This window comes from Coregonus lavaretus, assembly GCF_964263955.1.
Source record: "Coregonus lavaretus genome assembly, chromosome: 18".
Classification (NCBI taxonomy): Eukaryota; Metazoa; Chordata; class Actinopteri; order Salmoniformes; family Salmonidae; genus Coregonus; species Coregonus lavaretus.
This window is the reverse complement of record NC_140005.1, coordinates 40,025,581-40,040,368: the sequence shown is the minus strand read 5'-3', so window position 1 is coordinate 40,040,368 and position 14,788 is coordinate 40,025,581. Positions and strand designations below refer to the sequence as shown.

Here is a 14,788-nt window from a genome sequence, read left to right as displayed (position 1 = left end):
GCGGGTAGTTTGCCCCCGGTAATACTTTCGGCAGATTACCCGGATTTACCCTCCTATGTTGGTTACTGTACCCTGAAATACCACCAGCCTGGTATTTTACTCTGCCTGAAATACCCCCTCATGTACAACTGATCATATAGGTCTATGATGTTATGAGCTTTCCCAAGTACCCCTTGTGGGTAGGCCAGGTATTACTAGACTAGTCTGTGCTGTATGTTAGTCTGGGTTGGTCTGATGATGCTCTTTAGGTCTGAAGAAGCAGACGGATGAGCACCTGGCCCTGACAGTGCTGAAGCATTGGGAGGATATCCCCAGGGTGGGCTGTAAACTGATTCCAGAACATGTGGAGACCAGGCCACTCCTCAACCCTGACAAGCCTGGGATCGAACAGGTAAGACAAGTGTTAAGGTTGTGCTTGCTAACTGCCTGAGTGCCTGCTTCAGTGTCTTTCAAACAATCCAGCTGGTGAAGGTTGAAAGCAAAACTAAAGTAGAGTAAATTAACGTTCACAATCTGATGGGAAATATTATTATACTCTTAGGTAAAGTATTTATTTTTAAGGCAATCTCAGTAGAAATGGTACAAATAGAGAGGTTCAAGACCCTTGTGAGACATCACAGTAAAATAGAAGGATGTATTGCAAAAGGAAATAGTAAAATGATAATATACTGGGAAAGATGGGTTAGTCTGTTGACATCTGAGGGGTGGAATTAAGATTAGAAGGATTGGTTAATTTGATGATGCACTTGGAGTCCAGTACAAATAGGTGTAGGCTATATGTATATATATAGAATTTTTACGTTTTCCACCAGGTCTTCCAACCAGGGGAGCGGGATGGTAAAACATAAAAACAAAGAAAGGGATCAGAAATGATGCAACTAATGTTATTTTATAAACCAATCTGTCTGCTAGTTTCATAGCTACCCCCCCCCCCCCCCAATAAAAAAAATATATATATATAAAGTTAACAAAAGGTACTGTAGGCCTGATTGATTAGACTTGATCTTAGTGTTTCGCCTAGCAGAGTTTCGGGGAGGGGGGCAAAGCTCATGGGCCCCAAGCTCATGGGGCCCCCTGCTTTGCGGGGGCTGCAGGGGTGTGTGCTATGCCACTGGTTCAATTGCATCTCATCCCAAGTTTGTCTTTGTGTTTCTCTATGTGTAGGGGAGGATTGAGATGTGGGTGGACATGTTCCCCAAGGATTTGCCTGCACCTGGACCTGCCATTGATATTTCACCCAGGAAACCAAAGAAGTATGTTCTAGTACAATGTAATGTGCTTTCAAAAACATTCAGTAAGAGAATTTGCAAGGTGAAGATAAAGTTCTCTGATGAATGTCCATTGTCCCCCAAGTTACATTTGGCATAGTCGGCAGGATTTGATATCAGTAATATAAATATCAGTAAATTCCCCATGTTATATGATCAGATATATCACATAACAGGCATGTCACATTTTAAAAACAGGCATATCACATAATTCAACAAAAGTTGTACTTTGTCTCACTGTACTGTTTGGTCGTCGGCAGGTTTGAACTTAGGGTGATCATCTGGAACACAGACGAGGTCATTCTGGAGGATGATGACATCTTCACTGGAGAAAAGTCCAGTGATATCTTCGTGCGGGGGTTAAGAATGTTTCCTTTGAAAGTATATGTTTTTCGAATTTCAGGGGGTATCTTGTACTAAATATTTAAACCATGTCTTCTTCTTCTTCTTCTTCTTCTTCTTCTTCTTCTTCTTCTTCTTTTTCTTCTTCTTTTTCTTTTTCTTTTTCTTCTTCTTTTCTTCTTCTTCTTCTTCTTCTTCTTCTTCTTCTTCTTCTTCTTCTTCTTCTTCTATCATTCAACAGCTGGCTGAAGGGCCAGCAGGAGGACAAGCAGGACACAGATGTCCACTACCACTCCCTGACAGGGGAGGGTCTCTTCAACTGGCGCTTCATCTACCCCTTTGACTACTTACAGGCCGAGGAGAAGATCGTCATCTCTAAGAAGGAGTCCATGTTCGCCTGGGACGAGACTGAGTATAAGATCCCTGCTCGTCTCAACTTACAAGTCTGGGATGCTGACCACTTCTCTGCAGATGATTTTTTAGGTGGAGTGATTTGATTTCCCTCTACTAAACATTCACCATAATGATTTTCTGGGCTGTAGATGTTGGTCTTTCTGTGAATATAACGTTTCAGACTAGGGCTACAGTGGATTGCATTTCCCTTGTTGTACTATTTTAATTTTTGTAATTGAACTTGTATTGTGCGACATGGAAAATACTGTTGTGGCAGTCATAACAACAACATCAACATAATCAACAACAACAGCTGAGAACCCTTCATGCATATAAAATAAAGATGTATGATATTTATGTCTCTTCCTAGGCGCCATTGAGCTGGACCTGAACCGTTTCCCTCGTGGAGCGAAGACAGCCAAGCAGTGCTCCATCAACATGGTGCTGAACGAACAGGATATTCCCATGGTGTCTATCTTCAAACAGAGGAGGATCAAGGGCTGGTGGCCCTTCCTGGCCAGAGACGAGAACGACGACTTTGAACTCACGGTATGATTCAGAGGGGTTGGGTTAAATGCGGAAGACACATTTCGGTTGAAAGCATTCAGTTGTACAACTGATTAGGTATCCCCCTTTTCCCTTTTTCTAATGTAATGTGGACTGGATTAAACACATTCAACTATACACTTGTCAAAACGGTGTCTTTGATTCAACAAAACGTGACAATTGGGTTACACCCTGAAGAATCTAACTGAGTTAAATATTGAACAGATCAGTCAAAAGATACAGACCTACTTTATATACTGTATGAACCCCAGTATTTTAGTAGTGATGTTGTTTGTGTCTTTGCAGGGGAAAGTGGAAGCAGAGCTGCAGCTGATGACTGCAGAGGAGGCTGAGAAGAATCCAGTAGGTGACGGACGCAACGAACCTGAGCCCCTGGAGAAACCCAAGTAAGAGCACCATTCACCCTTTACCACTACCACCCTTTATGGTGTTTACACACTGAGCTAACAAATACAGTGTAAAATGTTGGAGCCAACTCAATGTATTTCAACTGGGAAGTTGCATTGGAGTGGGGAAGGGGCAGGAGCATGATTTTGCATCACGAGGTTGCCCTAAAACAACGCTCTACCATGCGGTCGGATTGCGCACCCTCGTTGGTACGCACCCTAACGTAATGGTCCATTTGATTACAATACACACAAATTATGGGATAAAGAAAGGGTCTTTTACGAAATTGCTTCGACCAAGTACCGGATTTGACCAGGGATCATCATACTTTACAAGGTAAGTTACTAAAATACCCTTTATTTTCCCCATAATTTTTATGGATTATTTTATATTCACAGGAAACCGGCCCTAATTCTTATAGTCATATTTGCTCATCCTCTGTGTGTCTGTGTGATGGCCTTATAAGGCATTAGTGCAGACTAACCAACCAACCCTATTTTTCTCCACCAGTCGTCCAGACACAGCCTTCCTATGGTTCCTTATGCCTTTCAAGGCCATCAAAAACCTCATCTGCAACCAGTACTTCTGGCTCACGGTCAAGTTAGTGGTGGCTCTGCTGCTGGTGCTCATCCTGGGCCTCTTCATCTACAGCATGCCTGGATACATGGCCAAGAAACTAATGGGTGTCTGAGAGATAGGGTTGTGTCCTTTGCCCAAACACATAGACAGACGTATGTATAGCCTACTATGTTTTAAATGCAGTGCCTACTTTTTCTACAGTGGAGTGCATTGTTTGGTGTACCTTGATAAGCGAACATTGTACAATGCAGCTCATTGAAACTCAACTTGGTGTCTGAGAGGGTGTTCTTGTCTGTAAAGCTCTACGATATCTATAGGCAGTTAGGTTTCAGCCCCACACATCAGACCTGGGTTCAAATACTATTTGAAATAATTTCAAAATGCAGATACTTTATCTTGGTTAGGCTTGCCTGGCTTCAAGGACCAATAGAATAGTCAAACTGTAAACCCCACCCATCTGGTGCTCTAGGCAGTATTTTATAGATTTTATATAGTATTTGAACCCAAATCTGCTACACATAGACCTATGTATGTATAGCCTACTATGATTTTAGTGGAGTGTATTATTTTACTTGGTTTGCCATGATAGGCAAACACAGTGCTGTGCAGTCCCTTATGGCTACTGGAAAAATTGCTTGTCTCCCTTCACTAGTCCTATGCTCTGCAGCCAATTTGTGTGTGTTGATGTGTAGGCCTACTTCCAAAAGTTATAGAGGTGACTTGATACTGTAGTTTAGTTGTAACACATAGTTTTAACTTACTGGCTACAGAATCTTATACTAGCTACCAGGAGCATGTCTATGTCCAATTCACTTTCAAGGATTTTAGCATTATTTTATTTCAAACATCATTATTTGAATTGACAATACTGTATTGAATTAAGGAGTTTATTAAATCTATTAAATATGTAGTCTATTTACTGATATTTTGATTGTCTATAGGCCTATCCCGCCACACCACCAAAATAATGGACCTATTGATGAAAACGTTTCGTAAGTTTACAATCTCTCAGTTCTAAAGGTTGATTTAGATATTTTATGTTATTTACGTTGAGAGAGTAAACTCATAATAAGCACGCTTACATTCACTTCTGTCGTAAAAAATGAAAACGATTGGAGGATGCGGGCATCGATCCCGCTACCTCTCGCATGCTAAGCGAGCGCTCTACCATTTGAGCTAATCCCCCGGATGGGTGCCTTGGCTTCTTAATAGTTTAAAACGTCGCTGGTGTTGCGTTGAACTTGTGTAATAAGCATTGCCTGTATTGATGTGAGTAGTACGGTGATTCGACATCTATATCCGAAATTGTAGATACATTTTCTTTCTACATGAATGTTTCTGGCTGATCTACGAAATAAATAGAATTACAATTCCTTTCACCACTGCAACACTTTGTGTGGAACAATACTGCCCTCTACAGTCGTTGAATGGAAACGCATTGTCTTTTCTGGGCCCTACCATTGACAGTGGGTCCCATAGTGCAGTGGTTCCCAACCAGGTGTACTAGGACCCCCGGGGGTACTTAGCCTATCCACAGGGGGTACTTGAAAAGACTCATGAGACCATAGGCCTACTGGTCAAATGCACATGAGGAGGTACTTCAGGGGTACTCCTGGCAGAGCAAAATTCAGTTGGTGGTACAATAACCGAAAAAGGTTGGGAACCACTGCGCATAGGGGGCCCACTTGGAGCCAATTGGGCCCCCACCATAGCCCTTCTAAGGTTTTCTGTGCGCACAATCTTGTAGCCAAACAGAAATAAACAACGGTATTATAACAGTTTATTTCACAATAGTTTATTTCCTTAATAAAACTCAAAGAGATGAGAGTTATGCAAACACTGGTATACAGTCAACGCGCGAGAGAGAATGCAGGTCAAATTCTATTACAGATGTCTGTTTGCATTGTAAAGGCAGTAGTACAGGGGAAAGGACTTCTATTCCTTATGATGCTCATGACGACCAGCATCATTTTGAACTTGTCATAGACCCCTAACTAACTCTGTGTGTCCCAAATGACACCATATTCCCTACATAGTGACGTACTTTTGACCAGTAGTGCACGATATACGAAATAGGGTGCCATTTGGGACGTAACTCTGACTTCACTGTTCACTAAACTCAACTTGCAATTCGTAAGACTACAGCTGAGCAATATATTATAGCAAATCAAAAGTACAAACACAGCAAAATTAGCAGCAGAAACGTGATATGATCAAATCAAAGTAAATCATTGTTTTCAGGCTCTTTAAAAGCTGAAATCCGCATAAGGGGAAACAGCGCCACTGTTCGCCCCCAGCACGTTTGTTATTGTTTTAATTATGAAAGGGAGGAGAGGAGCATCCAACATCGTGAAAAAAAAAAACAGTGTTCGTTGTTTGAAGTAACTTCTTTTGTTTTTGTCATTTTATTTATATATCGCAAACGGAACAGGCAGTTTCACCATTACGGATTCCAGCTTCAAATAACACATTTTTACAGTTAAATTTAAAAAACATTTTACTGCCATAATGTCAGCCTACATAGTACCTCAGGTATTGTTAATACCAAATGAAGTTCAAACTCATTATACAAAATAAATACCATTGCATTTAACCAGACACTTCCGACTGAAGACAAAATCTGCACATAAAATAGTTGACAAATATATTGCCCATTCACTGTCAATTATAACATTCTCATGCTCAGATACAGCTAATCAAGAATGAGTCAAAGGGCATAGGTCATATCCTATGCCCTAAATGATCATTTCTATACCAATGTATTTTTGTATGTGTTTTCCCTTGATGTTACTACATGCCATCAACTAAAAGAAAAAGCTTTTTATGCTGTTTCACTGCCATCAGCACAAATTACAGTATTGTTTAATTTACATACATTTTACATCAATTGTTCTACTAGTTGTTAAATCAAATCAATAAATAAGAAAGTATAGACAAATGAAATATAATTTGTTGTCATAGACCATTTTGTTAGAGTCTAAGTATGACTCTTGTGGTAACGGGTAACCTGTAATACAGTAACATGCACAAGGTGCTTTCTATGCTCCGGAACAAAACCAAAATGAGGTTTCGAAAAAGCATGAGTCAAACCAAAAGACAAACTAACAAATGCATTCTGACAACTACCTTATTTCAAAACCGTTCCTTTTTTGTCATATTTACAACTCTGAATGAATTGTGTAGGCCTAACACCCCCATTAATATCACCTCTGTTCATTTTTCTGTGTTATACTATGTACCATGCTGGAACGACCAGGATATGTTCTGTTATTGTTGTTGCTACTGTGTCACTGGGGAGGGAGGGAGGGAGGGAGGGAGGGAGGAGTAGCTTATGACACTGAGAAGTAGTGGTGTATGTACAGTAGATAGCCAGGGGAAAGGGCGGAGACAAACATATATACATATGAAGAGAGAGGAAGAGAGGAAAAGAGAGATAGAACAGGAATAGGATAGAGGTATTTTTAGCGTGCAGAGTGAAAGTAAATGAAAGAGGGACAAAGGAGAGAGGCAGAGAGAGGGTGAATATGGATGGACAGAAGGGTTTAGAGGAGGGAGAGGGGGGATATGGACAGAAGGGTATAGAGGAGGGAGAGGGGGGATATGGACAGAAGGTATGAGAGGCTCAGTATTCATCCTGGTCCAAGTGGGCCTGTTCATCAATCTCATCGTCATCTGGAGCAGCGAAGCCGTCCTGAAACACAAAATACAGATATCATCAGATTTACAGTGTATGTGATGATAACCCACAACCCCTAATATTTGATACATGAGAGAGGGATAGATCAAATTAAGGATAGATCAGGGCTACACAAAGATTAGTACAATTCTTATTAAAACTGTAGAATCTCTAGTTTAAAAAAGTAGCCTATTCTTTATTCAGTTTCAGTGTTGTGACCAATGATTTATATGAACACATTGAATTATACTGTATATGTCTGAGTTGTGACAAGTACCTCTGTGGCATAGAGAATGTCCATGATCCTGGAGAGGTGAGGGTTGGTGTCACACTCGTGTTCCTGACAGATCAGCTCAATGTCTCTCAGCTTACTGAAGTAGAAATCTCTCTCCTTCTCTAGTCCGTCCACCGTCAACTTAAGCTCCATCAACTACACAGACAAGAAAAAGTCGTTTCAAACACATGGGGAATGAAAAGGTCAATGTAGTACTCACTGAGTAGTACAAACTTATGTTAGTTACATGCTTCCTATACTTGAACTTACATTTTGTTTCCTAATATGCATCAAATATCACTTTTTATCCTCCTCTTTATTGGATAAGTCACAACTGAGTCAGAAATTAGGATACAAACTCTAGTGTGAACTTACACTCACCCTTCACATTACAAAGACCAGAGCATGACTTAGCCCGGAGACATGGATTTAGCCTACAGCCAAGACTTAGGGCTAAGCATGACTCTACTTGCAGTAAATAAAACCTGATAACTGAGGTAAAACTAATACAGGACACATTAATTCGTATTGAATACTGTCAATACTACAGTAGTATGGCCCATGAGTTTACTTCTCCAATGTAGAGTAAGGCCTCCTTACCCTCCCTGGGACTCTACCTGTTGATTTAGCTCCATGAGTTCCGCGTCGCTGCCCCCGTTCCGCGCCAGAGCCGGGGTCTTCCTCACATGCACGGTGGTGTTCAGCACCCTCTGGGGCGCGGGCATTATCTTGGGCACTGTGGGCGACATCCTCTGGGGGCCTGGAATGAACAGATAGTGTTAAGGCTCTATTCAATCTCGCTCGCTGATACGTTACAGATTGTGCGATAGAAATGTAAAGGTAATGTCAGATTGAGCCGACATATGGAGCATATGCAGTTTACCGTAAATGCAGTCTCCGCTAACGCAGAAACATTGCCTTTAAATTTCAATCACGCTGTAACGCTGAACTTCCGTGGTACTGATTGAATAGAGTCCTTTGTGTTGCAGTGCAGGTTTACTGTTATAACATTTAGGCCGGGATTCAATCCAAGGAGCGTTATTGAGCAGCGCACTATAACAGACTTTTAAAGGTAATTTACAGTGAATGCGATCTCCGCAAACTTTGGGGGAAAATGCCTTTAAAGGGCGCATTGAGGGCTCTCTAGTGCACTGCTCTGTAATGCGCCTTGGCTTGAATCCCAGCCATACTCACAGTAAATGTCAACAAAATATTATTAAACAAATAGTTCTAAACTAAAAGGAGTACAAATAGTAGTAAATACTAGTAAACATAGTAAACAAGTGTTCATTGTTTGTCACCCCATGCGATCAAAGCCATGGATACTACTACTACAGAGTTTCAAGGAGAACCCATGTTGTAAGCATAGCATAATGTTGCGCCTGTGGTGTAACACACACTTGCTATATTATTGATTTTGAGAACCGATGCTGATTTATTTTCAACCTTAATACCAAAAGACAATGCACAAAAAAGCTGCTTTTACACATACCAGGTCTAAGATCAAGGCTTAAAACATCTCTGTTAGTCCAAAGGGTCCCAAAGCGGTACCACAATTATCAATTCACTCAATACAGAATAACTGGAACAATTGTATTTATAAATTGGAAAATAATGTATTTTTGTTCCAAAAGTCTGCTAAAGGCACTGTGGAGATCACAAGAATCCGGACACTGACTCCCAGAGCGACCTTTCCTTGACTGTTTCTAAAATGCTAGCCTGTGAAATGACCATCAGAGCTGTCATCCAGTGGATCGTGCACACACACAAACAGACCAGTTGCTTGCAGAGCGCTGTGCGTGTTTTGAGCCATCCAAAGCTCAATCAGCGAGACAATCCCATTCAGAAGATATATAACCATTATTTGGGGTTACCTGGAGGACCATGAGTTCTCTTTGGTCTGTGGGAAAAGTGATCACCTGGATTGGGGGCGGGAGCCATGTCTTGCCCCTGTCTGGCTTGAAGAGGGTCGTACTCCTTCCCATCATAGTTGGCGTCGAAGAACTTCTTGAACCACTGCACGAACTCAAAGTTGTCCTGGAACTTTCCTTTTACCAGCTTCTCCACAGGAATTATCTGTAGAAATAAGATTAAATGTTTGAAAGCTTTTTGAGAGATGAAAATCTTTCCATTGAAAAATCTAGAGGCAAGCCCTCACATAATTGTATGTGTGGGGTACAGAGATGAGGTAGTCACTAACAAATCATGTTTAACACTATTATTGCAAACAGAGTGAGTCCATGCAACTTATTATGTGACTTGTTAAGCAGAATGTTACTCCTGAACTTATTTAGGCTTGCCATAACAAAGGGGTTGAAGACTTATTGACTCAAGACATTTCATTTGTAAAATATTCTAAAAACATAATTCCACTTTGACATTATGGGGTATTGTGTGTAGGCCAGTGACACAAAATCTAAATTTAATCAATTTTAAATTCAGGCCTTAACACAAACAATTTCGGAAAAAGTCAAGGGGTGTGAATATGTTCTGATTTGTAATGTTTTATAGATGATGATAAATAGATAATAGTCTGACTTTGTCGACTCCCATCCTCTTGAAGGCAGCCTGGAGAACTTTGAAGTTGTGTATGAACTCATGTTCCAGCTTGGCCTGAAACTTAACCTTCTTTAGCAGGACACAGCCTGGAAACAGCATGTCCATGAACTGACAGTACGCTGCCCCTAGAAGGTGAACAGAAGGAGAAAAGATGCATACTGGTATAAGACAACACAATTGAAATCTCATCTCCACTCATTATTTGAATGGGTTTGTTGAGGACTTGAGGTCCTTCCCAGCAGGCAAAACTGGTTGAAATGATGTCATGATTATAACAAAATTACAACCAGTGTAATGATGTCATTTCAACCAGATTTTCCCAAAGGGATAGGGCCATTCATTTACATTATTTGGGAGATGAGAGAACAACTCGTGTGTTCTCTACGTGGAGATAAGAAACCAAAAATAGATAACTTTGGAGGCACAATGAAATCACAAGTCAGGAATGGAGACCTACCTGAGCAAAGCTGTTCTATTTTGGTGTAGGTGAGGTGTAGGGAATCGTTGAGCCAGGCCAGCATATCATGTCGGCTCAGGGTGTCACAGGACACAGACGTGGCGTGCACATTCACTGCCATCCTCTATACATGAAGAAGAAAAATACATTACAATTTTACATTCACTGCCAAAACATTTTTTTGCGCAAAGATGTTAAACTGGGCTGCATTTAAGCAAACTCCATAGCATAGCATATGAGTGCTGCAAAACATAAAAGGAATTTTGTGGTTAAAAATACAAGGAATTCAAGGAACTATTATAAAAAAAATCAAGGAATTCATACTTTGTTAGAGAGGAGAACATGAGGGTTCCTCACAGGGTCACAAGACATCAGCACAGAGGGCTTTGTTCCAAAACTTGCTTTGACATGGTCTACACTACAGCCTTGACTAAAGGTATTTATATGTCTGCAAGATTTGATCACTACAAAACAGGAATGTAAATAAAAACTAACTTATGCCTAATGTTGAAGTGAACACTACACCTTCTGGGCTAGTTTTATGTTGCAGAAGTGATTTATTTTTAACATTTAATCTTCTGTTGTCACAATAATCCTCTCAGATTAGACAGAATTTCCTAGTGCTTGAGAAAAGCAGCAGACAGATAGGACGCATCTCGTAGTCAGTTTAGTTGGAGTGTCTGCCTTTCTGCTGTTTTAGGAATATAATGTATTTACTAGGATACGTTTCTAGCAAAAAACAATCTCTCTTATTACTACGGAGAAATCACTGGCGCTGATGGCACTGATAATAACCAATCAGAAATATTTTTTTAGCGGTTATTACCTGACCCAGGATCTGTGGATACGTGCAGAGAAATGGGCCATGTATTTGACATATGCATGACCTGATAAAAATAAATAACCTAGGCTAGTATCATCACCTTTTTGGAAACGAAAAGAAAAGGCATTAGCCAACGCAACGAGTTGCGTGTAGAAAGGTTAGCCTACACTGTACATATTTTTATGACATTTAAATTATAGGATTATAATGTATTCATATGAACGAATGATCAGTCTGTTCCGACAGAGGAGAAGGGCCTAGCTCTTTCCCCATGTCTGCCCTTGCTCTCAGAAACATTATACATGATTGCATAGCGATATACAATCCGTGCACATCCCAGGAGCGTGGATTGAATAGCACTAGTCTGCCTATCTGTCAAAGTCCCACCGGGCCGCACAATTAGGTAGGCTAATTGTAGCCTATAACGGACAGTAAGCCTACTCCACCTGCCGTTTACTGTTTTATAGAGGGCTGTATGTAAAGGGTTATTCAATCATCATGACTATTCTACTGTAATAAAAGCCCAATTACAAGCAACCATAAACACCACAGACACTATCTTGCGAGGAGTCAATTTTATTGTCGTCTCTAAACCTTATTCTAGGCCTTTACAGAACGGTGCGCAATCTCACTCTATATAAGGTTCACAAAATATATTAATTTATTCGGTATTTTTTCGTCGTAAATTGATCCCTTATTGCATGCTTAGAGAACAATACATTTGCCCAATTAGCATTAGGTGTAAAGAAACAAAACCCTGCAATGTTACAGTTGCTATCCAAGGAGCAGGGCCCCCTCTGCAGGCCTCTCCGAAAAGAGGACTGTCACTGTAAACGAAATATCCTGACTGAATGGACAAGAGGCACCATATTAAGCCCTAAAAATGCAAAAGGCAAGCATAAAATGTCTAATTTGCAAAGGCAAATGCAGTGTTTTGGTAAAAAATGCATTACTCACTGTATTCCGAGAGCTATCTTTCTCTGTTGTTATTTCGCTGGCAGTATTCCTACGCTCCAATCCTCCGCTGTCGTTGTTGCCAGAGCTCCTGCGCCGTCCACTGGTTAGTAACGGGCCGCCCCCACCACTTCGTCAGTGCTATCCGGGATCCTTGGGACGTCCATACCGTAAACCTCACTGACCCAAGAGGTGAAAGTAAGGCGGTAAGTTCCGGTACGGCGTCCCGGCAAAATAAATAGTGAGCCTATCACAATAATGAAAACAAAATGTCAAGAAAACTGTAGGCTGTTACACCATTATTTATCATTACCGTATGTCAGAGACATGAAAAATTTGCGAATGGAATTAAAAACGGGTGGTATGGCTGCAACCTGGTCTCATAGCATTTCGTATTATTCTGTACGTAAACCAAAACATAATTAATGATGATGTTACGTTTCGTATGGTATGTATTAATTTGTGGATGTCCATCAACCATTTTGTATGATATGTTATGAATTACAATTAGTATGATATGTTACAAATTTGCAAAACGTATGAAAAAAAAATTATGCTATCACTAACTGTAAGTCGCTCTGGATAAGAGCGTCTGCTAAATGACTAAAATGTAAATGTAAAATGTTACGAATTTGTTAAAAGTACTATATGTTACGAATTTTCTAAATGTATATGTTCCGAATTCTAGCTAGGTGCCTAGGTAGCTAATGTTAGCTAGCTGGCTAACAATAGCTAGGCTAGGGGTTAGGGTTAAGGTTAGGGTTAAGTTTAGGAGTTAGGTTAAAGGGTTAAGGTTAAGGTTAGGGTTAGGGGAAAGGTTTGCTAAAAGGGTTAAGATTAGGGTTAGGGAAGGGTTAGCTAAAATGCTTAAAGTTAGGGTTAGAGGAAGGGTTAGCTAACATGCTAAGTAGTTGCAAAGTAGCTAAAAAGCAGTAAGTAGTTGAAAAGTTGCTAATTAGCTAAAATGCAAAAGTTGTTCGTGATAAATAAATTAAAACATGCAGCCTTTGGGTTGCTAGGCCTTCACGTTATACTCGCATCCATCCACCCCTACAATTCGTTTTTTGCCTTAAGTAACCATCTGTCTCATGTAATTACCAAATTTAACAAACAAATAATATGAGTCTCTGGATTTACGTGTACTATGTTACGTCTAATATATGAGACCAGGCTGCAACCCTACGCTCCAAAATGCAATGTCGTTCGACAAGAACATTTGCATCTTGCCAAGACAGAGATGCACCGAGACGCACACGGACAGCAGTGGCTGCAAACATTCTGGACTAATGGCAGTGGCTGCAAACATTCTGGACTAATGGCAGTGGCCAAATGTCATCAGCACTACACCTTTTGGTGTTTTGTTTAAACGATGTCTCTTTGCATTCACCACTGTTTGGAGGCTGGAAATATGTTGTAAGTGGATGAACGTGCGTGGGTAGCCTAGTAAAGGAGCCCTTTGAAGAGATTGTTTGACAATCAGATGAAAACATCATGACTGGTTGTGTTTAGGCCTCTATAAAAAGGTAATACATTAAAAAAGTTAAATGACGAATCTTTACGACTAGGCCCACAGAGATCCTATTGAATTAGGCTAATAGAGATTATACATGATTAGGCCCATACATTTTTTTGATGCACGCGCATTTAGGAGGTCCGGTACCGGGAAGAAAATAAATCTACATTCACCTCTAACTAACCCTAACCGTAACCATTTTAAATGTCAACTTCAAAAGGTTATGGACGTCTCAAGGAATCCCAGATAGCACGGACCCCACCACTACCGACGTTTCGTCAGCAACAATCCAGGAACTAATGCGCATGCGTACGACATGCTGTTAGAGGTGCGTCTATGGTAAATATATAAATAGGACTTTGACCTATTATAGGGAGTAGTCACTAGCCTACATGTACTTACAGTTACATAGGGCTTTGCTAAAGACCAATGTGGTTATTGAGGTCGTTTTATTCACCATTGATAAACCCTATTATATTCTAGCTATTCTATTCTATCATATTATAGGCTATTATTATTATTTTTTTTTTTTTTTTATTTCACCTTTATTTAACCAGGTAAACCAGTTGAGAACAAGTTCTCATTTACAACTGCGACCTGGCCAAGATAAAGCAAAGCAGTGCGATAAAAACAACAACACAGAGTTACATATGGGGTAAAACAAAACAAAGTCAAAAATACAACAGAAATACATATATATACAGTGTGTGCAAATGTAGCAAGTTATGGAGGTAAGGCAATAAATAGGCTATAGTGCAAAATAATTACAATTAGTATTAACACTGGAATGATAGATGTGCAAGAGATGATGTGCAAATAGAGATACTGGGGTACAAATGAGCAAAATAAATAACAATATAGGGATGAGGTAGTTGGGCGGGCTAATTTCAGATGGGCTGTGTACAGGTGCAGTGATCGGTAAGGTGCTCTGACAACTGATGCTTAAAGTTAGTGAGGGAGATAAGTGTCTCCAGCTTCAGAGATTTTTGCAATTTG

At 40.3% G+C, this 14,788-nt stretch overlaps 2 protein-coding genes across 2 annotated transcripts in view; one reads left to right on the top strand and one right to left on the bottom strand.

Moving 5' to 3' along the window:
* The window catches only part of LOC311146083 (otoferlin), a gene marked incomplete at its 3' end in the record, with an annotated part of 46,241 nt that extends 42,593 nt beyond the window's left edge, over positions 1-3,648 (top strand). Inside the window, exons 34-40 of the mRNA XM_084182549.1 lie at positions 249-391; positions 1,165-1,253; positions 1,529-1,627; positions 1,852-2,093; positions 2,374-2,552; positions 2,856-2,956; positions 3,468-3,648. Of these exons, the coding sequence (XP_084038675.1) occupies positions 249-391; positions 1,165-1,253; positions 1,529-1,627; positions 1,852-2,093; positions 2,374-2,552; positions 2,856-2,956; positions 3,468-3,648 (1,034 nt within the window). The remainder of the gene's footprint in view (positions 1-248; positions 392-1,164; positions 1,254-1,528; positions 1,628-1,851; positions 2,094-2,373; positions 2,553-2,855; positions 2,957-3,467) is intronic.
* Positions 3,649-5,922: 2,274 nt separating this feature from the next.
* Positions 5,923-12,384, bottom strand: mapre3a (microtubule-associated protein, RP/EB family, member 3a). The gene is made up of 7 exons (XM_084182355.1): positions 12,283-12,384; positions 10,503-10,626; positions 10,025-10,170; positions 9,406-9,562; positions 8,104-8,246; positions 7,490-7,642; positions 5,923-7,227 (listed from the first exon to the last, which is right to left on the bottom strand). The coding sequence occupies exons 2-7, from the start codon at positions 10,621-10,623 to the stop codon at positions 7,159-7,161; spliced, it is 789 nt and encodes a 262-aa protein (XP_084038481.1). The 5' UTR covers positions 10,624-10,626; positions 12,283-12,384; the 3' UTR covers positions 5,923-7,158.
* Positions 12,385-14,788: the final 2,404 nt, after the last annotated feature.